Source organism: Cryptotermes secundus, unplaced genomic scaffold (genome assembly GCF_002891405.2).
Source record: "Cryptotermes secundus unplaced genomic scaffold, Csec_1.0 scaffold367, whole genome shotgun sequence".
Taxonomy (NCBI): domain Eukaryota; kingdom Metazoa; phylum Arthropoda; class Insecta; order Blattodea; family Kalotermitidae; genus Cryptotermes; species Cryptotermes secundus.
The window spans coordinates 244,458-270,758 of NW_019731266.1; the positions used below are offsets into that span (position 1 = coordinate 244,458).

Consider the following 26,301-nt stretch of genomic DNA (forward strand, 5'->3'; position numbering starts at 1 on the left):
CTAAAAAGAGATTGGATTTTGTCGGCCTCTACCACATCCGACTGCCATCGGTTGTAGCGCTAAATTCGAATTTCTTGGATATCGCCGAATATTACACCATTTTAAACGCAGCTGTCCAAAACCTCCTACTTCTTGTGTAATTTATTTTGAAGATTGTTAAGAACTGTGAATACAAATAACAGGTAAGTGAGAAGAATGTGATTGCGTTTGGCTTGGGAAAGGAACCGCGTTTCAGGGAATGCAACTGCTGCCATCTTCAGAGTAGAAAGGTGATTCTCTATAGGAGGGCTATTTTACGCAGTGTTTACAGATCTTGACGGTCATCACGTTCTTCCAAATTACTGGTACCTCTGCATCAAACTACATGCCACCACCTATAAACAAAATGTTGCCCCAAAACATTCATATCTATGTACCAGACTACAAAGTCACATGTTATAATTTATTCGTTATATTAACAGACAACCTAAATAATAATATATGCCTACACACATGATAGGCAAAGTGATGATAATGAAGAGAATGGCTGATTGACTGACTTGATGATGAAGAAGGTAAATTCCTAGAATAAACTTACCTGAACCCAAGAGAACCTCATTCTTTATTTCTTTGTTTGCTACATGTCATTGTAATGCATTTTTTTTTTCAGAATAAGATTTCTTAACATTAAGTCATTATTTCTAGCACTTATTCACCAGCTGCCAAAGCTCTTTAGAAGTGCTCTAAGATATGTGCATTGAGATCTGTTCTTCTGCTTGGCCATTACTGTCTAATGAAACTAATAACAAGAGCAGCCAGTCACATGAAATATCACAACCCCCTTCAAATCTCCTTCCTTATCCCAAACCATGTCTCATTGTGTTTGCAGTGCAGTGTGAATAGTGTCCACACCATTCTGTGCTCATGATCCATTCAAAATTCTCCTTAGGGTGCATAATGGAGATGAACAACCTTTACAAATATGAGTAGTATACAGAGATGCTTGAAAAAAAGATATTAGTAAAAATTGTCCCTATAAAAACAGGTTTCAAATGGCATTAATTCTGTTAGCCATGAACTAGTATTAACAACAGCCTTACTGCTGCTGCTACTACTAGGGGAAATGTTTCATTTTAGAGTGGCACAACTACCATATTAAAATATGTGAAAAGCCTATCATAATAATCCTCCAATGAACAGGGAATTATGACTCTCTTTTGTCAGAAAGATGCTTTTGCAGATGGTTTGTTCTGTTCTTGGCTTGAATACCTTATCTTTGTGCTGGTACAGTGTCCAGAGATAGGGACTAGCTTTATTGATTGGGCCCAGCTGAGTAGGTTTTACCTAAAGACGGAGATAGAATCTGGTCTCCGAAACATTGCATTTTGAAATATAAACAGGACAGTGTTTTAGATAAAAGCAGGATTATGGATAATGTCCAGAAGCATAATATTTGTAGTATCAGCAATATGAATAAATAAAAATTTGTGATTTAACCTGTGTATATTACAAGTAATTAAAATCTAATGATACCTAATATTTTCCAATTAGACAGTAATGTAACTTCCTGCAGTGTGTCTGAGAAGACCTAGGGTGTTGTAAGAAGTGTACCAATCATAAATTTCACACTTAATTTTATATTCTAATTTGAGTGTGAATATGGAAACCATCTCCACTTGATTTCAGTTCTTAAGGAGAATAATGGGAATCAGCATTATAATAAATGAAAACCATTTCACACTAAGTGGTATTATTTGTCAGTAATGGTTGGAAGAGGAACTAAACTTTCTAGACTTATGTATTCAGTGGTTCATTTTATATTTCACATTTTCCTTTGCTTTACTACAAAAAATAATATACCAGTACAAGTTTGTTATTAAGAGGACACTGTTTCAATAGGCCCATTATACTCCGGGAAAGATAACAAAGCATGCAAAAATTACTATTTTTTGCTCTCATGATTACCAAACAATTTCATAAAGTAATGGTAGGGGCGTTTCATATTTTATTTTAATTTCTAAGTACCATTATTAATGTTCTAATATTTTTTCCTGTGATGAATTGCAGAAGTAACTTCGACCTTTTTAAATAAAACTCTAGCAAACGTGAATTACCAAACTCAGAATTATTTAGGACTCAACAATACATATATTTTAATACTGCTGGTTACAATATTGTTAATTCTCATATCTTACTCATCGATGACAAAATTACACCAACATTCACACAACTCCCAGTGAATAATACAAATAATATTATGACAAATACTTATCTATGTACATTAACTTGTGGTAGTAACACTACCAGCCATCCTAAGAGTAGTTTCAATTTATATCTAGACCAAAGTGTTGCTCATAACTACAAAGCATTTAACGAAACATCTACAGTTGCTCATGCTTATCACATCATAACTGCACATGTAAATACAAATTTTACATCTGTTAGTCCTAAACTTTATTTTTTCTTGAATCATGATTAGCTACAGCTTACTTTCAAGGGACATAAGTAAAGTGTCTAAAAGAACCAGTGGGAGAAATTAAATTTCACTACCACTATTGTAAAGACAGTGTACCAGATAACAAAGTGCTGAGGGGAATGTTAGGACCTATGAGAGATGAAATAACAGGACAGAGAAAACTACATAACAATGAGTTTCATAATTTCCACTCTTTGCCTAATATTGTCAACAATGCTTAATTTAATATATTTAAGATGGATGAGATTTGTAGCTCATATTTGGAGAATGAGACTTGCGTGTAACGTTTTACTCATAGTCCGAACAGCTTGAGGGGAAAACACTCCTTGGGAGAGGTATGCACAAGTGTGAGAATAATATTATAATATATCTTAGAAAATTTGGGTGTCTGACAGTTTAAGCTGGATTTTAGTGCACTGATATGTTGGGATTTTGGACTTTATTCATCGTCCTGGTTTTTAAGATAACAAATAAAAAACACAACGTTACGGAAACTGGATCTGTTTCCGTCCTCAGGTGAAGGAAAACACCTATTCAGTTGGGTCCCTTAGAAAGAGCTAGCCTCAATCACTGGACTGTTATCTTAAAAACCAGGACGATGGATAAAGTCCAAAATCCCAACATATCAGTGTGTTATACACCATCGTCAGAATCCTATAGTAACTACTTGGATTTTAGTGGTTCAGGATGTAGTGTCAAATGAAAGGCCGTTATGAACATGACAAGGGATCCACTTCTTGACCACCTGAAAAACTATCAGATTCTTCAGATGACCTTTCTTCATGGAATTAATGATTCTAGCACAATTTTTTTAGATCTTCTTAATTATATTTGCTCAGAGAAAGTGCTGCTTGGAGGTCATTTATGTGCTTTGGGTGACAGGAATGTTAACTTCTTCTGGTTTGTAGTCTTGATTCTAATATGTTTTGCTTATTTACTGTAGTTTAGTTAACACTGTTAGTAACTCAGGCTCTGTAGTGTTGAATGACTGAAATAATGTATATGAAAGAACATGGAAGGAAGTTGTCAAGGCCTAATTTAAGACACTATCCTGATATATGCCTAGAGGGATTAAGGAAGAACTATGAAAGCCTCAATTAGCATAGTCAGTGGCCTGGCCAAGATTCAAACCAAACACCTTCCAAATACAAGTCAGAAGACTTACCACTTCTTTCAGCATGTAATATAATGAGCTCACTTTTTAAGTTATCCACTTCCCCAGTACATGACAGATATTGTATCATATGCCGAGTCACTAGGATGCAGGGCAACTTCATAATTTTAAGAGGTCCTTTGTAAATGTGACAAAGTTTAAAAATTTGAGACAACACTAACAAATCAAATTTGGAATCATAAAGACATTAAGTACAGAGTACAGAGTCTGCTCCTTAAAAATGCAAAGCCTGAAGGAAACCATAAAATACCTGTCAGGATAGCCAGTCTCTGATCTGAGATTTGAGTCTTGGGTCTCCCAGATAGAGAGCAGGGTGTTTTTTACTTAATTTCAATGTTCTTCTTCTTGCTATATTGCATCCTGAGTCTAAAAAGGACTGTCACTCGTATGGCATGAGCATTCTATATATAGTGAAATATTGCACAATATTTTGATATCGTGACAAAACAAAACTAATATTGCACTTCTGTTCACAGTGTTTTGTAGCATACTTGACTGGCCGTGTACATTATCAGACTTCAGAAACAACGTGAAGGCTGTTATACTTAGTAAGCAGAAGCCTAACAGTCTGAACAGACACACAAGTATCTTACTGATAACTGAAAATTAACATCATCAACTGAGCAGGTAAATTATGAATCTCTTTCACTCCCTCCTTCTAGAAAAAATACATCTGCATTACAAATCAATATGGTTATTTAGAAATGGAAAATTGATTTTGCACAGGTAGCGCCACTGAAAGTAATAATCCTTACAACCTCAGTACAGAACTTCAGTTGAAATCGCTACAGTAAATCTAATGACCTGGAATTTCTTAATTGTATAAGGACCATAAAATTCATTCAGCTTAACTAATTTTTTATATTGTTTTAATAAAGCCTCTGTAATCTCTCTTTCTTAGTATCATTTTATGAGCTAAATTACAGGATCATGTACAGGTGAGAGTATTCCTTTTTAATGCCCCATTCTGTATGTAATAATACAAATGCCATTGTGAATGCAACAATTTATTTGGTTGTAGATCTTTTTCTTTTCTTCCTCTACACTACATGTTTTGGCCGTAATTGGCCATCATCAGGTGTATTTTTCACTACGTAGCTGTCACACTGCACGCAGTCCAAAATCTAAAACATCAGCCTGTCAGTTTTGTTTTAAAATCTTGCCAACACACGCTCGTCAATTTGATTTTAGAATTACAGTTTAAAATTTAAAGTTTTAAATACCAGGGACACCTGCTCTTGTCTACATGTGCTGCAGCGGCTATTTCTTGTTTTCAGCACCATTCATATATTATTCTGTGCAGGCTCCCTGTGTGTGTGTGTGTGTATGTGTGTGTGTGTCGCTGCTCATCTTTAATACTTTTGCCCAAGATGAGCAGCGACACACACACATACAGGGAGCCTGCACAGAATAATACATGAACAGTGCTAAAAACAAGAAATAGCCGCTGCAGCACATGCAGACAAGAGCAGGTGTCCCTGGTATTTAAAACTTTAAATTTTGAACTTTAAATTTTGGAAATTTTAAATTTTAAACTGTAATTCTAAAATCAAATTGATGAGCATGTGTTGGTGAAAAAATACACCAAAACCGACAGCCTAATGTTTTAGATTTTGGACTGTGTGCAGTGTGACAGCTATGTAGTGAAAAATACACCTGATGATGGCCAATTACAGCCGAAACATGTAGTGTAGAGGAAGAAAAGAAAAAGATCTACAACCAAATAAATTGCTGCATTCACAACGGCATTTGTATTATTATATATAGAAGTGTATAGTGCAATAGGATGCTTAAATATAATATAGCCCCATTCTGCCTTACGTAGCCTTCGATTTCACCCCAGTGTCTCTGGCATTCCCCTTTACAGTGTGACACATAAAACTGTATGTAATTTTATTGAAATTATATAATGGATTTTTATCTTTAATTTGTTCAGGTTGAAATGGCTTTTCATATTGAAAAAACTGAATACACACACAATAATAATGCTTCATATTTTGCCAGATGGTTCGTATAATACATAAATTAGGTGTATAAAAATTCTACATGAAAAAATGTTTCACAAACATATGAAAGAAATATGGCATTCCTTGATAATAGGATGTTATCTGGTTAGAGAATTCCCCTTGACAGCAGTGTACAAATAAAATGTATAGTAGATTCACTGCCAAAAGCAGAGATTCCTCAAAAACATTCCAGCAGACAAAACCATGTCTGCCAAACTGAATAAAGAACAGAGATGATGAAACTTTTCTTCATTGTCTGAAGAAAACTATATATATAATGTGTGTGTTTATATGTACATATTTACAAATATAATCTTCAATATCATATATTTTCCCTTTTTCAGTTAAGAGGAAAAGATTATATAGTGATATTTAACCTTGTTCAGAACCTTGTCACTTTATGGTGGTAAACATGTAATGGGGGAAAAATTCAGAATTTGCACTAAGGATGTAGTATCATTGTAATATCCTCCACTTACATAAGATCAGTCCAAATTATAATTTAAATAATACAAAACTGTACATCAAAATATTAAACACGTATTCGTTAATTCTCTAAGTCCAGTTCACACATCACTATTTGGAACAGTATAGGCCTAGCCAGAGAAGAGCGCAGTCACTCTGTTCTCCTGCAGCTCCTTCCCATTACCTCCTCTCTGCACCAAATAAGGTTTTTACAAGTTACAGTTGCATAATAATAAAATAAATACTACACAGTTCTATGTTATGTGTCATGACATGTCATTCACGCTTATGGAACATTCTTTTCCAACTTAATACAGTTTAACGATAGTCTCCAAACTGAGTCAGTGTTTAATATCTTGTTTCACTGCTCTTAAAAAGTTTCAATCCCTGCTCATAACCAGAGCTGGACATGTTCATTAACATTTTATGAAGTATCCATAATTTCTGGTGTCCAACCCTAAAATGGTTTCCTGCTCACTGCACTTAACAAATGATTAGGCAGATCATGTTCACAAGATTTCAGATCACTCCCTTCTGGGATGTGCTGTTATGTCATGTTTTAGATAATTACAAAAGTTTCAGAGGGAGCTTCTACCTTTCATCAGTGTAGAAGTGTAAGCCGAGAATGTAAAAAGTTGTAAGGATAGAAGGGGAAGCAGTACCAGGACCATAACTAATGGTAATGAATTATGAATTATCCCCTGTTACGCTGTGTGTTTTAAGTTTAGTCTTACCATAAAATTGGTTTATATTCTTTGTGGCCCTGGGGTCGACTCAGCCTATAACAGAAATGTGTACCAGGATTGGCCGGTGTGTAAGGCTGGTAACCTCACCACCATCTGTGAGCCGACTGTCTAGAAAATGTGGGAGCCTTGACGTCTCACAACCCTATGGATCTTCACAGCCTCTTACAGGGACAGCTTTATTTTTTTATAAAGTACTGAACTTAAGCTTTAAATAACAGTGGTTGCTATATATAGCACCTCCTGCTTTTCAATTGAATCACTCTGCAGGAATCTGTCACCTTTCAGTTCTTGCTGTTTGCTGAAAATAAGTTGATCTTGAATTCTCCCTGCACTGCCAATATTTTCTGACATGTTGACCACATGAATCTGCCTCTTGTGTACAAGTATAGGAATTTGCTGCAGTATCTAGTTGTCACGTTTATGTAGCACTACAGGCAAACTGTGTCTAGAATTCTAAGCCTGAATGCATAGAAGCCTCTGGCTGCAGTTCAACGGTTCAGCTGGTTCAAGAAACATGGGGGAAGTAGCCTTTCCCAGCATTCTCCTCAGCCAGAGAGGATACTGATCAGTAGGTCAGCCCTTCACCAGTATAAATAAGCATGAAGAAGTTCTGCATACAACAAAGAGGCTGTATAGTCTGATAGTTCATCGGTATGAACCCTCCTGCATAGCCATATTCGCTCTTTTAGGCCATGTACTCTAATATCCTTTTGTCTGTTTTTTCTCTCCTCCCACAGCTGTATATGTTAGTTGTTATGGCACACATTTCAAAAGTTATATAGTGTCTGACAACTCAGTAAACTATTTTACTATCTCATTTACAGGCATAAATGTTATTCTGGCACATCTTGTAAGTTTATGTACACATACATTCTAAGAACTTGTTCAACTGCTTTGACACCAAACTTTTAGACATAAGTATTATTTGCTGTGGCACACAGTTTATATTAGCATTAGATCTTAGCCAGATATTTTCCAATCTCAATTACATGTGTAAATGTTAGTTGTCGTGGTGTGGGGCACATACTTAACACTGATGTAGCAGATAATTTTGATATATATTCATCCATTTTGCTACCTTACTTAAAGGTGTGCATGTTTCTCGCTGTCATACAGATTTCATATTTATCTGTTATATTCTGAGAGCTTATTCAGCAGGTGTAAGTGCGCCTTGTTGTGGCATGATTTCATATTTATCCACATTACACTTGGAAGATTTATTCAGCTATTTTGCTGCCAGAATTACAAGCGAAAATATTTGTTTTGGCTTATATTTCATGTTTATGTTACATTCTGATAACTTGTTCAGCTACTTTTCTGCCTGATTCCCAGGTGTAAATGTGCCTTGTTTTGGCATGATTTCATATTTATTTACGTTACATTCTGATAACTTGTTCAGCTACTTTTCTGCCTGATTCACAGGTGTAAATGTGCCTTGTTGTGGCATGATTTCATATTTATTTTACATTCTGAAAACTCATTCAGCTATTTTGCTGCCTGATTCACAGGTGTAAATGTTCCTTGGTGTGGCAAGATTTCATATTTATACATATTACACTCTGAAGATATGTTCAGCTGTTTTGCTGCCAGACTTATAGGTGAAAATGTTTCTTGTTTTGGCTTATACTTCATGTTTAATATGTTACATTCTGAATATTTATTTTGCTATATGTTGCCTCACTTACAGTTACAGGTGCCATTCTTTCCCGTTTAAGGCACACATTTAAGGTTCGTTTTTGTTACAACCTGACATCTCACACAGATGTTTCTACCTGAATTACAGTTTAAAATTGGTTCTTGTTGTGGCACACATTTCATGTGCACTAAGTGTTACACTATGAAACCTTGTTCAGCTAATTTGCTGCCCCATTTACAAGTGTAAATACCTCTTATTCTGAGCATATGCATGTAGTGGTACATTCTGACAAAACAATCAGTCATTTTGTTACTTCATTTACAGGTGCAAATGCTCCCTCTTGTGTCAGACATTTGGGTATATACTGAGATTCATTGTAACAGTCTGCTCATCTGCATCACCATCTGCAGCACACCTTCACATTTATATGGCAGTACACTTATCACTTCCTTCAGCTGACAATTGCTTCATTTGCAGGTGTGGACATCTACAGTCTTCACACAAATCTTACAGTCAACATAGCAGCACCAGTGGAACTTGCAGTCACACCGTTCTCGTACTGTGGTCTTTTGTGTGTTATAACCTCGGCCACAACACATTAGGTTACATCCATCCATCCCTTGGGACGTCCTGTTACACATCCGACCGTGAGTACCTGCCAACACACAAATTAGAAAGATGTAGGTATTTAAGCATTCATGGCTCTTTAGTCCAAACATTACTATAAGTTCTGCAGAATATTTTAACATTGTTCCAAAAAAAATATCAGATTACTAAAACATTACATACATTTAACTACAATCTTGATATGGCTTTAGTTCATACTTACTAAATTAAACAGTAATAACATGCTGTGCTTAATGGATCAAGAAAATAGCATAGGCCTATATTTGGGTCAGGGAAAGAATGAACATGGGTGGTGAGAGTTCAAGTCAGCTGCTCCCTCTCCCATTCTACCTACAGTGCACATTTCCCCAGTATCAACACCAGTAACAAACTGAGAATGTTAGGAGAGAGAGCCTACGGGCAGAACATAAATCAATGTGCAACTGACAATTGGAGGAAGCGGGGAGGCATGCAGAAGGGAGGTAGTTGCTAGGTAGATAGCAACACCAACAATATCACCACCAATGCTAACACAAATACCAACATAAACAGCAACACTAATACTAATGCCAAGGATACTAATGATAAAAGCAACAGGAACATCAGCAATACCAACATCAATGCTAAAACCAATACCAACACCAACATACAACAATAAGTTTGACAACACAATGATGATATTGTAGTAACAGTGGTGACAGAGTGGTCGTCTTACCTAGGGAGCCGACGCTCAGATTGCGGACGCAGTAGTTGGGGGAGTCATCGATGTATACCAGGTCATTGGCCGTGGGCTTGTTGAAGCGCGGGTCCCGTATCTGCAGGCGCCCCCGCCTGTTAATGCGAACCTCCGTTGCACCGTCGTACTTGTCCTTTATGTAGTCACCTGCAACATGCAGTTACCATGAGACATGGAGACCGCATCACGCCTCTCCACAAAGGGAGGGCAGAACAGGAGCTGGTGCATAACACGCATACATGTACTTGGTTTATTCGTCCACTTCGTGCTAGTGTTTACTCTGAGAACTTCCCGTGCGTTATTTAAAGCTGTATAGCATCCGACGGTACGATGGAAAGGATTTGTAAAGACGCGGTCGAAGTCTGATCAGGGTACCGAGGTACTGCCTCTGGAGGGGCCAGGAAACCCACTATAAAACTCAACCAGGTTAACCGGTGCCCAAGACGAGAGAGCGTTACCTCTAAACCAACTTTTCGGTCTACAGAGAACATTATTCTGTTTGTATATCTCCATGGTAACGTAATGTGGCATGCAGACCCGTAGCTAAGCAACGACCGCAGCAACTATACAACAGCCGTTGCGAAGTAATGGCTCTGAAAAAAAAAGGCTGTTGCTAAGCAGTGGCTGAGCAGCGATCACGTGGGAACCCCAGCATACATGAACTCAACAATTGCAATGCAACAGAGGAACGGTGTTTTCTGTACGGTCCGTGGCCAGATGTTATAAGCAGGATAAGTTAGGAGTGAGTCACTTGGTTTGTAGGTCAGTGAATTAGTTAGATAACCGCTGTGGTTGAGTTGCTGTGAGATGGTGTGAGAAGCTGATAGCTCAGGCCCGGGACAGTTTGGGAACCCAGAGAAAGGAGAACGTCCGCCGTTGAAAGCCGCTGCCAAGCAACGGCTAGCGAAGACTGTAACAGACTGAGGAGACGTAGTGTGTCCTATAGTGGTTTGTGAAGTGCGTAGAACAGTGAGAGCATAATCCTTACGTGTAAGAGTTCAATAAATCCGATTACCAATCCAAACCTCGTCTGTAGTCACATGTAATCATGTGACAGTATAATTCGTAGGGCTAAAAAATTGCAAACATGTTTTTAAAAAGACAGCAAGGCATGTACTTTCTATCAAACACCACATACATCAGCCAGCAATGTATGTCTCGGTTGTAACTGGTTGCGCCATTTCGAGTCGAAAGGTTGTAGGACTGTGAATTATGAATTGTGAGCAATGAGAAGGAAGGCGATTCTGCCTTATTTTAATGCAATATTCCACAATTTGCCGAGGACGACAGACTACAACCATTAAAGGCCTCAGAGAGTCTCGGGGCCGAAGTGGAGGCAAGCACCTGGCGAATATGGGTTGGTAGCTGTAACCACTCGACCGTAACTTTCGGTAGAAGAAAAACAAATTAGAGAAAGTGCACATAGCGCAATGATTCTGGCGCGTTCGTTCACTTATTGCCTCTTTACAGCATAAAAGCCACCAATTTATTCTTATTCTTCTTTCTTATTAGGCCGTCTGGCCCGTTTCCCTACAGAATTAATCTGGAACTATGGATCTTATCCACAGACCGTAGGACTCCTTGGACGGGGGATCAGCCCTGTCGCAAGACCGCTACCTGCACAGAACAACACAGACACAGAAGAGGCACGGACAGATATCCATGCTTCCAGGTGGATTCGAACCCACGACCCCAGTGTTTGAGTAGACGAAGACATTCACGAGATAAATCAGATATATTATTTCCCTTCCACTGCATGCCAGCACAATACAGGATGCTCCGACAAACGGTAAAGTTGTCCCTGTGCTTAATTAATTAAGCATCATGCCGTGAAAACGTATCGGGACTGGAGGTATAGCTCCACCGTTTCTTGAACTCGGCACTAAATTCAGGTGAGTGGTCAGCTTCACAATCCGGCCGCTGTATCTCCGGAGAAAAAGGCCTCTGGTGCCCATTGGGTAGGAGGCTGGGTGGGCACCAGAGCCAGTCTGGGCTCTGCAGACAAAGGTCTCTTGTTCCTGCCGGGAATCTAACCCCGGCCGTCCAGCCAACAGAATTGTACCATACGCCTTAATTTCATTGTGGATATTCAGTGTGAGCAATTGTGACGTCTCCAGTATTTTGAAGCCAAAAATATAGGTTAATTCTGTGTATTTTAAATATCTTTAGGGACGACAGCCGCAATAATAACTTATACATCTATATAAAATGACTTTGTCATTCTGTCGTTATGTACGTGATGAAGTAATTACGAACAGGGACAGAAGATGGCAACAGTATGTTTGAGACGGCATTGCTGTGTCCACCTTTGCGGAACTGATTCTCTAGATAGCAGCACCGCTGAGTACATATTGTTATTTTATGGAGCCGGCCGCCTTGGTACTAGTCCTCGGAAATCCCTCTTATCGGTCAGCGAGTAGCAAGCGGCTGAGAAACACTGACTTAGTGAAATATAAGGGCAGCGTGTTTATTCAACTATGAATGAGACTAATATGAGCCGGGACAGCTCAGTCGGTATAGAGACTGGCTACGGGTTCGACGGCTGAGGGGTCGGAGTTCGGTTCCCGATAGGGGCAAAAATATTCTTACCTCCACTTCGTCCAGACCGGTTGTGGGGCCGACCCAGCTTCCCATAAAATGGGTGATGGGGTTAAAGCGGCCGGGGCGTGAAGCTGGTCGCTCACCTCCATTTAATGCCGAGGTCAAGAAAACCTGGATCTATACATGCAACTCTCATACGCCTTCGTGGTGTAGTGCTTAATTAGTTAGCCACAGAGACAAATTTCTCTTTTCTGCTTTAATGAAAAAGACTAATTTCATTTTTTTAATTGTTATTCATCCATCTTATAATTAAGGATTACTTTGTCTTATGAAACTTATCCTGTTCTTGCCTACAATTGCGGCTGTCTTCAAAGTCACAGAATTTCATATTACACCGCTCCAACTGGTTCGGTCTCTTGATCCATCTTTGTTCTTCTTTACCTGTATCCTACCTACCTACCACTCGGCGCTACAGCCCTGGGTGAGCCTTGGCCTCCTCTACAATCAGTCTCCACTGCTCTCTATTCCTCATCTTCACTATCCATCCTTTCACCTTCATCTTCTTCAGGTCGTTCCCAACATCATCTCGCCATCTAAGCCTGGATCTTCCTTTTCTTCTTTTGGAATACAGCCTCCCTTTTAATATTATCTTTCTTTACTTATATCACTGGCCCCTATTTTACTGTGTAACTTCCTCTTCTAACATGAACACAGAAGCAGAATTTTCTTCCTAAACGTTCGTAAACATCTTACCATAGTGCAGAGAGTCACTTTCTATGAGTCAGCTCTTTATAGTCATAGACGTGAGAATACCAAATATCACACAATAAATTAAATCTTGTAACACGCCCCAAAGCCAGGTTAACTACGTCAAATCCAGGAATTTATTGGATGTTCCTTTCCCATGCTAGAAGAATGTTAGCCCAGTCGAAATTCATTTACTTTATTCCTACTGTCCTCTGAATAAAATTAATTGACTTTGTAATCTACTATTCTGTGATAATTAAAAGTGGCACCACACACAGTGCTGCCCCCTTAAGCACAGGCTCCAGCAGCCCACCCACAGCAGGTCTGTATCGAGTGCTCAAGATGGGTATCGCATCGCCCGGCTAGTTTCGGGACAGAGGTGGTCCTTCTGAGGTAATGATAGGCTTATCAGATCCGTTACGTCACAACAAACGAGAATCCTCAGGAGCAATTCAAAAGTAGCCAACAACAAAGCAATCATTGAACACTTCACTCCACTCACTTCAATGCATGTTTAGAAACTATCGCTTCCATTGCGATTTTACATTATCTAAAATCAGAACTAGCGGAAAACTATTTCAAGGGAAGAAAAATTTCCCTTGTTTCGTGTTTTAATTACCTGGGATGTCGAGTGTCACTTGAAATAGACGAAAATATGGAGAATAAATTACCGGAACTGTAAATATAAAAATGTAAAGCAGAGAACAGGTCAAATTGTTCCTGTGCTTAATTAATTAAGCCGCATGCCATGAAGACGTATAGGGGCGTGGCAATAAAGCTCTTCCATTCTTGACCTCGGTATTAAATGGAGGTGAGTAGTCAGCTTCACTCCCCGGTCGCTTTATCGCTGGGAAAGATATCCCGGTACCCATTGGATAGGAGGCTGCGTGAGCCACAGAGCCGGTGTGAACACTGTGGACTAGAGAAAAATTATTTCCAATACCGGGAATCGAACCCTGGATATCAAGGCCATCACTATACCAAGTGAGATATCCCGGCTTCTACAAACAAAAAATATAATCTACGAGTATACAGCAGTGACGGAGCATGCGGTAGCGTAGTTGGTTGATGGGCTATGCTACAAGCTGAAAGGTCGTGGGTTCGAGTCCCGATTAGGTCATTGGATTTTTTTTTCAATTGACCTAATCCTTCCGGCCTCACTATGGCCCTGGGATCGACTCAGCCTCTAACAGAAATGAGTACCAGGAATGAATTAAATAATTTTTCTGGGGAGTAAAGCGCGGCCAGCGTGTAAGCCTGACAACCTTACCGCCATATTTGAGCCGATTGTCTAGATAATGTGGGACACTGAACCACAACCCTATGGGCCTTCACGGCCTGTTACAGGGATACCTTTACTTTTTATAAAGCAGTGACAGTGTCTGCTCTTGTTTATTAACTTAAGTTTTAACAAAGAGAGAAAAAATGTGGATAAAATGTGCTAAAATCAAGTTCTTCAGAAGTGATAAGTCTCCATAAACTGTTGAACAGATGCGTCTAAAAGCAATAAAGTGTTCAGAGAAACTAACACTGAATATTAATCTCCTTAAGAGAAAAACTGTATTTTAAACACCATGATCCGAGCCACCCTGTGAACCTATTCAAAAAATATCGATGACACAATATGGCGTCATAGAATTTAATCTAAATTAAAGTACACTCATGGGCTGTCGGAAATCGTTCTTTGCATAACGCCTGCCCAAGCTGGATACGTCTTCACACACAGTCTATGAATTTTATTACGTCATCAACTTGTTATGATATATCACCTTATTAATAACAAGACGAGACAGACGGCGCTAAGCTATCATTAGATATAGGTGTATATAATTTGCAACACGAGATGGCGTCTCTGCTCACCATTGTCTGCAGACATAGAGACAGACACCTCTCAATTAACATAAGGAATCGGGCGACCACACAGACTCGACCCCCCGAGGGGAAATTTCACACTAAAACTTCGCATTATGTAAATCCGGACTCGATGGCACACGGTAATTTTAACGCTATTTGCTCCACTTGATGTAATTTATGAGACAGTGACTCTATTTTTAAAGCCAGCGAAATAATAAAACTTCTCTTCAAGCCGCCTTCGAGATATGAAGCCTATAATTGTCGCTGCTGTAATTGTCTCTGGTGAGGTCTTGGTTACTCTTATTCCGTGACAGTGTCTGATGTGTGTGATGGCAGAATTTAGTTCCGGGCACATTCAGAGCCCTGTGCAGCAGCTATAAGATTCACAGCGTTCGTGCAACGTTCTCTCCCTTTTACATGTCCCCATAATCGATTAATGTATTTTCATGGAACATGATCCTGAGGAGTTTTACTGAAATTCGTCAACGCATTCCCAATTTGGCTGAAGTCGGACAGAAACAATGCATACTTTACACGAAGACGGTATTCCATTCACATAGAATATTTATATTACAATGCCGTCAACAATGCAACCACTTTATTCTTTAGAATTTTCACTTTTTACATAAAAATAGTAGTAAAATAAATAAACGATAAATAATAGTAAACAGGTAAAAGGTAACAACTGAAAATTCTAAGGAATAAAGTGGTTTCATTGTTGACGGAAAAGTAATATAAATTTTCTATGTGAATGTTATAGAAATGCAACAGGATGCTTAAATATAATATTTAAGATGGTATTCTTCAAGATGGTCATTCAACTACGCTTTCAATAAGGAGACCTTGTAGTGGTGATCAATGAATTTGATACAACTGGTGGAATGAGAATTGGTAGGGTAATCCGCCCAATGCTACTTTGTTCACCACAAATTCCACATGATGTGAAGTGGGATCGAATTCTGGCCACCGCGGTGGACAGCAGCCGACTACCAGCCTGAACTATACCACAGCTCAAGACTGTCTTTTTCTTTCATTGGCGCTACAGCCCTCATTTGGGCCTAGGCCTACCTCCATGAAACTCTCCGTTTCACTTCGGTTTACTAGATCTTACACATATGGTAGGACTCCTTGAGCGAGTGATCAGCTCGTCGCAAGGCCTCTACCTGTAGACAAACACAGAAAAACGCACACAAACATCCATGCCCTGAGTGGGATTCGAACCAACGATCCCGGCTTCCGAGCGAGCGAAGGCAGTGCATGCCTTAGACCGCTCGGCTACCGTGACCGGCCAAGACAGTCTTACTAACATTAAGAAACTGAGCACAAGTATATGGACTGGACTAAACTGGCTAATATGGATCACTGACGACTTTCTCGAACAGGGTAAATGAAGTTTTGGGCTCGAAAAATGGAATTAATTAACCAGATGATTAAATAATAGGTATTTTTATGGAAGACTGTTCACAAGCGCCGTCATGAACATGCGGCAGTCGGAGGAAACCGAGCCACCTGTTGCCGCGTTCCGACCTCATCCGTCCAGCAGTCTTGCCAGAGTCTCTTGTCAGTCCGGGCTCGGCTCTGTCACGCAGATAGACCTCATCTCACAACGATAGCTCGGTTTTTCTTTAAGCACAACCGTCAAAGAAAGACGACCATATCTTTAAAGAGAAACTACCGAAAAGTTTACACCTCTGAAATAGATTTACACTGAAGAGTTCTATCTTCTGGCACATAACGCAGTGTAGTCCGTTGAAAGTCAACAGACGTTTCGGAGGAACATATCGCCTCCATCTACAGGATAGAATCATAACCCAAGCAAGAAACCAGGGTGAAGCAGGTGAGAAATTCCGTCTCTTTCTTGGCTTATTCTTCCACCCACAAGATGGAGGTGATACCTTCGTCCGAAATGTAGGTTTATTTTCAACAGACTACAAGGCGTTATATCCCAGATGACAGAATCTTCATAACCACCGGTGTGAGAACCTCAAATCCTACACAGATCTGTATTTTTGTACTGAAATTTTATAACTATAAATCCGGATAGGTCAGGCGATATAGGGTCTAGATCACGAGCTGGACGATAGAAGATACCGATCCTCGTAAAAATGAGGAAATTAGTCTCATCCACGACTTCCTGACTGACTCCGCAACCTGCCGAACTTCCCACCCAATGGGTACCGGTGGATCTCTTGCCTGGGTATAAAGTCACCTCCATCAAATCGAGGTTTAAAAATACGTGAAGCTATACCTCCACCTTCACTTGTCTAAATGGCTTACTGCTTCTTAAATACAGGGGCAACTTTACGTCTTAACTTTATATTGTGGCGTATAGACCCACTGCTAGACAACTGCTCCATAAACACCTTCCGGCGGAGAAAGGTTCTGGCTAAACAGCCCGTTGCTAGGTGGAGCCTAGAACAATACGCGACAACAGTCGACATCCATTGCTAGGCAATGGACGTGTTTTCTATGGAGTCCGGCCCCGAGGCTATGTAACAGTGAGTGACTCTGGCTAGACTGCTGTGGTAGCGATTACTACTAGAAATAGGGCAAAATCTGCTGTACTGAGCCTGGATTGACAGAGGCCTTGTATATATTGTACATAGAAATAGGAATTAAGATTAAATTTGTAAGTATATGTAAATACTGACAATAGACTTACTAACACAGATTATGACTGACAAATGACAGACCCGACCTCTCGTCAGAGAGGGCGCCCCAAATGAACAAGACAGTATCTTTCATATAAAAAAGAATTTGGTCATGAGCCCCAATCGGGCCTCGACACCAAGACAGACAGACTGACTGACCGTCAGTCACAATGTGACTTTGACATGACTCCAGTGCCGAATACCTCCACCGTGACCCTGCAAGTTGTAGGAGGCGACGAAAAGGGAAGTCTCAAATCTGTGACAGTAAAATATGGTCGAGTCTCAAGGGACTCGGGCTCGAGAACGACTGCGCTGGCAAGGGCCAACAGCATGTACAAACAACAGATCCGTCCTCTCGTCATAGAGGACAAGATCGTAACTGTCAAGCAGTAATAAATATCTGGTCATGATCCCCAGGAGGGGACTCGACAACAAGACTTACTGACTGACTGACCGTCAGTCGCAATGTGACTTTGACTTGGAGTCCAGAGTCCTAGACTGTCATGGAAGAAGGGTTCGGCTGAGGATTTATTATGAGTTATTGTAATTTACTGTGATTACGAGTGGTTGTACAAGGAGTGATCAATAAATCCAATCATCCAACCCAAACCCCGTGCACGTGACAATACATTTTATACAAGGTACCATTTCGGTTAATTCTAGTCGGATAAGACAGGCCTACTATAGAAGGACTCGCCAACCCACGTCGACAGACTATGGTCCACAAATTGCTTTGTTTGTGAACAACACGAAACAATATAAAACAAACAACTTTGCTCGTGATGAAACAGCATTAAATATAAGAACCATCGTGTTCGTACGCTATGAAACAATATGACATTTGTTCAGTTCCCTCGACCAGACAATTGTATCTGTCAACATAACATACAAAGTGAATATCTTACCCAGCGGTGCAAGTTGAAAATGTTAACATTGCCGTGAGGAGCATTTGCATTCAAGCTTCTGCCCTAGATATAATGGGCGCCATTCTCCTGTCTTTTGTTTCTGCGACACACAATTGCAGTGACACAGGGGTCAGGCTCTACAGTTGCTTTGTGAACACACACATATCGATAAAAATCGCTGTCACGTGCTCAGTCGTTGCCACTCCCTTGAGGTTCCCACATTCTAGCGCCATTCCCACAGAGCCGGTTGGCTTCGCCGGGACTTGTGTTCGGATAATGCAAGTTTCGAATCTCGGCCATGACATCGGCTATCCTCACTAAGGTGTATCGTGGTTTTCCTCAGTCCCTCTACACAAATTCCGGGACAGTATTTCGAAATAGTGCATGCCCGTTTCCTAGCATTCGACGCTTCTAGCCTGCACCACTGACAAGGCAAGTAAACTGCAGACATAAAGCAGTAGCGTTCCTAGGCAGGTCATGTGACAGCAAGGACGAGCCAAGCGCCCGTTTTTTGGTAGCAAAGTTTTGGACAGGAAGGGGGGAGGAGCAAAGCTATTTGCAATTAAATTTGTGTTACCGTCTCCATTATTGGAGTTCTGCAGGATCTAATTGCGCGCTTTTGTTATTACGACAATGAACCTTGGAGATTTTTTGCCTACTTTACTTATTTTGAAAATACAGAAGAAGGTTTATGATATCGCCTTGCTGCCTGTGTATCACCCCTAATTTTTGCTAGGTGACTTATTACCTTGCTGCGTGTGTCTGTGGCCCCCCCCCCTAAATTTCTGTTCTAAGCGGTTTGTGTCTTGTTAAAGGGAAGTTGGTGATCAGTTCTTCCCTGAACTTCTTGCAAGAATTTTATTTTTATATGATCGGGTCACGAACCCTTTCAGGGTAAAATATAAGAAACGACTGAATAGAAAACAAAATAATTGAACGAGTGGTTTTCCTGATTGGAATATCTCGTGTTTTAAAGATAAAGAAACAGAAAACAAAATTTTACTTGCTTACTTACTCACGGAGCTGAGCCCATCTTGAGGAGCCGCCAATTCTGCAGCTACTCAAGAATTTCCCAACATGTTATGGAACCCAAATGTTCATTACCGTGTTCACAAGAGCCTTCCACTTATCTCTATCCTGTGCCAGATCAATCCAGTCCATACCATCCCAACCTATCTCTCTAAGATCCATTTTAATATTGTCCACCCACCTACGCATTGTCCTTCCCAATAGTCTGACAAAATTATACTACAAGATTGAAAAATTTCTACGGAACTATACATAAAGCACTTAAGCATAAGATTAGTCAGCTTTGTAAAACAAATGTTTCGCAATATGTCTAAACGGGTATGCTAAGAGAGAATTTCAAAGAGCAGAAATGAGACAGACAGCAGTGGCCGGATTCAGACTGTCTTAAATGATATGAAATAAGGACACCCTGAGCCAACTAGAAGTTAAAAGTAACCGACATGGCGCAAAAGCAGAGAAAGAAACAGTACACGAATATAAGGAGTATGCAGGACAATCTAATTACAACAACGAAATACAAACGTAGAAGAAGAAGAGAAATGGGAAGACCAAGGAAACGCTGGAGAGATCAACAGGTTCCTTAACCTGTGAGTGATGAAGAAAAAGAATACGATGAGCTTTCTGGTGAATTTTATGGAGAACTCCTATATCATACAGCAGCTTAAGATTAGGATTACGGTCTTCTGGAATGTGATGCCGAGTAGTCTGGTAGAAAGGCAAAAATTTTCGGGTGGAATCTGCTACCTCCGCATTCATCTTGTGCCATGAAGAAGGAAGCAGCAGTTTCCTACGAACTATCACACCCATATAGACCACATTCTCAATATTCACCACTGATACAGAGTACCTTCACTAATACAGTGGAATGTCATTTGAAAATTCAGCGGGAAAAACTGACAACTCCCTTCTCCCGTTACAGTTCCCTTAGATAAACGTTCCACTAATCCACTGTTACACAGTATGGAGCTTGAGGGACTTATTATTGTGACAGTTTTACTGAACATGTACGCTATGAACTTGAAGGATTCTGTAGACAGTATGATAGAATAAACATGTGCAAACGTAGACACTGTATCACCGACTAACGAGTCTTTTTTGTGTGCGATCTTCTGGTTGGCGGTAAATCGGCAGGAACGTGAAGCTTACAACTATTGCCGAGATAAAGAATCATGGAGCTATAACTCTACTACCCTATATATCTTCACGGCATAGTGCTTAACTAATTTATCACTGGGACAACTTTACCTTTCACCTTATCGCAACTAAATGGAATTAACTTTGCCTTGGGTCTCCGTAGAAACGACATGACGACAAACCAAGAAACGCCGCCTTGCTCAAACTAATTATTATGTCCGGATAAAAGATAGACCGAAGCTGTCAACCTACGCTGATAATAAATCATAACTTCCCACAGACATTCCTGGTGTTGCGAGTCTAGAAGAAGCCCCGGTTCGGAACCTGTAGGTGACGGAAACAGATACACAGCTTCCGGTATGTAGTATCTCCACCGCAATCCAATACTTTAACCGCCGTCACGTGTGTCTCAATTGCAACAAACAGGTTTTTCCTGATCAAGGCGATGACTGGTAAAAAAAAGCCACTGTGTAGGTGTGAAAAGTGTGTGTACCTGGTACGAGGCTGTGGTAAGACACTTCTATACCGGGGTGAGAGCGGAAGAACATAGCGACGCACGCGGTACTCCATAGGGGCGACATCCCGACACACTGGTCAGTATGCGTAAGGTGTTTAACAAATGTACTCCCATTATAAAGCCGGTACAGCTCAATCAGCCTACAGCAATGGTTCTCAACTTGTCTTCCGCGAGTAAGTTTTGAGGTTTTCACGGCGATGACTATGAAGAAAGTCGTTTTCTGGGATCTGGCGCCGTGTATTCTTGGTTTTAACCGACGTTTCGGAGTTGCACGCAACTCAACTACCCTGAAGATGGAGGCGATATGTTCCTCCGAAACGTCGGTTAAAATCAGGAATACACGGCGCCAGATCCCAGAAAACGACTTTCTTCATTGTCTTCCGCGAGGTTTTGAAGAGAGGAATGATTATACAAAGTAAAATATGTAAAAAGGATAAAGTTGTCCCTGCGATTAATTAATTAATTAAGCACTATGCCATGTAAACATATGGAGGAGTGGAGGTATAGCTCCACCATTCTTGACCTGGGTACTAGAGGCAGGTGAGCTGTCAGCTTCACGCCCTGGCCGCTTTACACCCAGGGAACGAACACCTGGTACCCATTGTATATGAGGTTGAGTGGACGCTGTGGAGGAAAGAAAAACCTTGCTCCTGAAATAAATATATATTTTGATAGTCTTTAAATCGATATTTAAGGCAAAATTCAGCATATATTTGTTTTGAAATAAGTTCATTTTTGTACACATTAAATGACATAATAGCTGTACTTCTAATATATATTGTATTTCTCTACGTTGCTTCTACTACGACACAAAAAAATAATATCCCACGCGTGCCATTAGCGCCACAAGATTGAGAACCACTGCTCTCGACTATTACAGTCAAGGATTTCCCCCCATGTCGTCAAGTCTATATGGGCTCTGGAGTTCACACAGCCAACTATCAAACAGAATCGAGGTTAAAGCGGCCGGATCGTTAACTTTGGCACTTATCTCTATTTAATACCGAGGTTAAGAAAGCGTGAAGTTATACCTTGACTCTCCCATACCCTCTCGTGACATGATGCTTAATTTAAGCACATTTGTTCTGTACGTATCTTTCTTATAAAGAAAACTTACCAATTTCGGGGACAGCTTTAGATTAAGTCTCACATAAGCTGCACTTATAGCCCAGAATGGGCTGATTGTACAAATATATGGAGATACAAAAAACAAAATTCGGGGACTTGAACGGTGTGAGTGTGGTTAGAGAAGAGAGGAGAAGAGAGTGGAGAGAAGAGAGAAGAGAGGTGAAGGGAGAAAAGAGAAGAGGATTAGGTGGGACATACAAGCCAATGACCTAGTACACAAGCTTCTTTCGTGGAAGCTGTCCAGTACTCACTAACCTGCGTGTTCGTGGAAATAAATTGTTAATATACGACAGGTAGCAATTTTGTGAACCGCTGTATACTAGGGTTGTAGGATGTTGATTTTCTCATTAATTCCGAGTTTTATGGTTTCGAAAAGCAATCTGGGACCCAGGTCAATTAAATAATATTTAAGAATTCAGTTTCTACCTCAAAGGAAATAATCTGTGATTCAGTCATAAAGGCTAAGCCATTGATTTTATTTAGGAAAATAATATTAGTGTATTCTGATAATCACACGAAACACGTATTATACATGGTACAGAGTGCTGCAATGTTCAAGCCGGCGGTATATACTATAATAACCACTGTTAGAAGAGGGAATGCCAAAGCTGCTAACTTATTCAGAACAGAATCTGCAGTGTTCCTGACCAAGATATCTCGTTCGTAACCGGCAACGAATAAAGCACTTCCGTGAAAACATGTCAGACAGAAAGTCTCGGTGTTGTGGCTTCATGTTCCTGCGATCCTGGGTCCGAATTTCGCTCCACACTCAGATTAACATAACTGACGTGAGATTTGAGGTTCTCATGACAGTGAGTATCACGATTATAGTCTTCTTTGATTTAACGCCTTATAGTTTAGAAGAATGTTTCGGAGTAACTTACTACCCCCATCTTCAGGGTAGGAGATATGAACATATCTACCAAAACCATGTGGACGGCAGGTCCTTGTTCGAATTTCTAGAGCCCTATAATAGCAAAACTGGTGACAGAGGAAACTGATCCAAGCGGTAAAGCCCCTGACTTGTAACCCGGAAGTGTCCATTCGAGTCTCGGCTGGGACAGAGACTACTCAGACTGAATTTCCTAAGTTCCTAGACAAATGCCAGGATAGTACCTTGAATTAGGCCCTGACCGCTTCCTTCAGATTCCTTTCCAATTCATTATTCATGGTAGGTCGGTTGTGTAAATTGCTGATGGTCTTCGCAAACACAGCCATTCTTGGTTCCAAGTCCCGCAGGACTAATGATCATATTTAGAGTTGCACTACTCTCTTACTCTCTTCACTCTAAACCAACACTATGTAGTCTGAGCTACTGGCGACATCGTTAAATACACAAGAAATAAATAACAACAGGGACGAACCGAACTCCAGTCTTCCAGTCCGTAGCCATCCTCTAGACCAGCGTTCTGTAACGTCATCACCCACGGCACACCCCAATTTCTTACAGACACGTGGCAGAATGCGACAAGACAATAAACAGTCCAGTTTTAATAATCTATTTAAGATGCTGTATTTTTCTAATTATTTGCGAATATACAATTTCCTATAAAAATTTGAGACATAAATGGCGACAGAGTTCCCTAGACTGACTGAGCTGCACCGATCTTAAAAAAGGAACGGAATTGTTATACACCTTGTGGGCAAAGGCCTGAGTCTCAAGACCTGTTATGATGACTGAGATTTCCTCAAATAACGCCGACTTTCAAGTAAATTAAGCAACAGACAGCTTTATATGTCGTCCGGCCCTGACTGGTCAATCCGAGAAGTCACGTGATCAGGCTGGTGTCGGCAGTTCCCTTGTCGGTCCGAGCTTCTGAGTACTGATAAGTCATCTCACTTGTAAGCACAGAGAGACTGCAACCGAGTTTAATAACCGGTTACAGAGAATTTGTCTTGTCGAATCACTGTATCAGGGATTTGTGAAGGTAACAGGCAATGCCACTTAGAAACGCGTCTATTTTGTGCTCTCAGATACGTCAGAAAGAGAAAGCTCAGAGGCGGTGAAAGATCTCGTAACTTAGATTCTTAATTTTTTACTCTCTATACTGCATGGTTCACACTAGTCCTGTGTAACATTTCGTAACATGTTGCCTTTTTACAGCTAGAAACTGTCAGCCACTCCCAAACGCCCAAGCTGGAGGACCACCCATTGTCACCTGTTTGAGGCGGCGGCCTCAGTCAGCAGAGCAGACGTACTGCATGAGACCTCCGGTTCTCGAGGCTGTCTTCTGGGATGTAGCAACAAATTCGGATCTCAAAATACAATGGGCTGGACGACCAGAGAACATCTGTTCCATTCACCGTAGTGGCAGAACAATTGCTTTTCCCACCACTGCATCCGGGGCAAGCGGTAGCATAGTTGGTTGAGGCACTACACTACAAGCTGGAAAGTCGTTGGTTAGAGTCCCGATGAGGTGATTTTTTTTTTCGATTTACTTAATCCTTCCAGGCGCACTACGGCCTTGGGGTCGACTCAGCCTCCAACAGAATGAGTACCAGGAATCCTCCTGGGGGGTAAAGGGCGGCCGGCGCGTAAGGCTGACAACCTTACCGCTATCTGTGAACCGACTGTCTATATAATATGGGAGCCTCGACGTCTCACAACCCTATGGGCCTCCACGGCCTGTTACAGGGATAGATTTATCTTACCCACTGCTTCCAGACTGGCTATGGAGCCCACCCTGCCTCGTATCCAGTGGGTATAGGGCTTCTTTGCCCGAGGGTTAAGCGACCGGGACGTGAAGCTGAACATCCATCTCCATCAAGTACCGAGGAAGAGAATGCGTGGATTTATACCTCCACTACCTGGTAATTCTTCACGGAATGGTGGTTCATTACGCACAGTGACAACATGTATCCTGCATATCTGCATGCATCTCCTTCATAGCAACCTGAGGACACACGATGCCACGACAAGTGACACACTTAACAAGTTTCACAGGCGGGATATTATTAACACGGTATTGAACCATCGAGTTCCAGAAGAAGCAAAGCGTCTTTTTACCAACTGACTGACTGTCACCTTCTCAAGGGCTCAACTCAATCGAGCATTTAAGTAGTTGAGTTTTATAGTGTGTGCTCACTGCCAAATGCTCAAGTTACTGATTGTCAGTGAATTGTTATTATATTTCATGAAGCTGTTGCAGTGGCTAGCCAGTTAATTTTCGGGGGCAGTCGTACTGTAGTGCTTATAAGCTGTGTGCTACATTGTCAGTTTCTTCTATAAATGAGACCCTTACATTTTTCGACCTTATAAGTTCATCTGAATCAAGAGAATCAGAAAAAAATCATTGTCTAATTTTGCCCCCAAAACTTGACGTGCAACACTCCAGTACTTACTTACTTACTAATGGAGCCGAGCCCTTCTCGAGTCGCCGCCAATTCTGCAGCTACTCAAGAATTTCCAAGAATTTTATGGAACCCGAAGGTTCATCGCCGTGTTCACAAGAGCCCTCCACTGGTACCTAGCCTGAGAGAGATCAGTCCAATCAATACCATCCCTTTCTATCTCTCTAAGGTCCATTTTAATATTAACCACCCCCCTACGCCTTGGTCTTCCCAGTGGTCTCTTTCCTTCTGGCTTTCCCACCAATATCCTATAATGCATTCCTCTTCCCACCCATGCAACACTCCAATACTCAAGCAAAAGTATGCCATACAGGAATTTCAAAATTACTTCCCTGATATGAGAAAGTGTGTGTGTAATGATTTTGCACGGTAATAAGCAAAAAATCAGTTAACAATCACGAAGACATTCTGGTGTAATTTCTTGTGGGTGAGATGATGAGATGTGTCCCTTTTGTAAAGGAACTATGACTGGTCCAACGCCTTCGATGTGAGCTGGTAGCCCTGAGAGTATTCTCTTGGATGTTTCTAGGACAGGGGTGGGCACTTCCTTGTTCTAGGGGCCAGAGAAGGATATTTCAATTTGGCCGTGGGCCGTATGTCTGTGATTTCTGTCCTCGGAA

General features: G+C 40.8%; 1 protein-coding gene across 7 annotated transcripts in view; it reads right to left on the reverse strand.

The window, feature by feature from the left end:
* Positions 1 to 8,220: 8,220 nt before the first annotated feature.
* LOC111866769 (protein Wnt-5b) overlaps positions 8,221 to 26,301 on the reverse strand; it is a 440,161-nt gene continuing 422,080 nt past the window's right edge. For all 7 annotated transcript variants that reach the window (XM_033752396.1, XM_033752395.1, XM_033752393.1 and 4 more), the window contains 2 exons: positions 9,804 to 9,971; positions 8,221 to 9,137 (listed from right to left, as the gene is read on the reverse strand). In XM_033752396.1, coding sequence (XP_033608287.1) covers positions 8,950 to 9,137; positions 9,804 to 9,971 — 356 coding nt within the window. In that variant the 3' untranslated portion in view covers positions 8,221 to 8,949. The remainder of the gene's footprint in view (positions 9,138 to 9,803; positions 9,972 to 26,301) is intronic.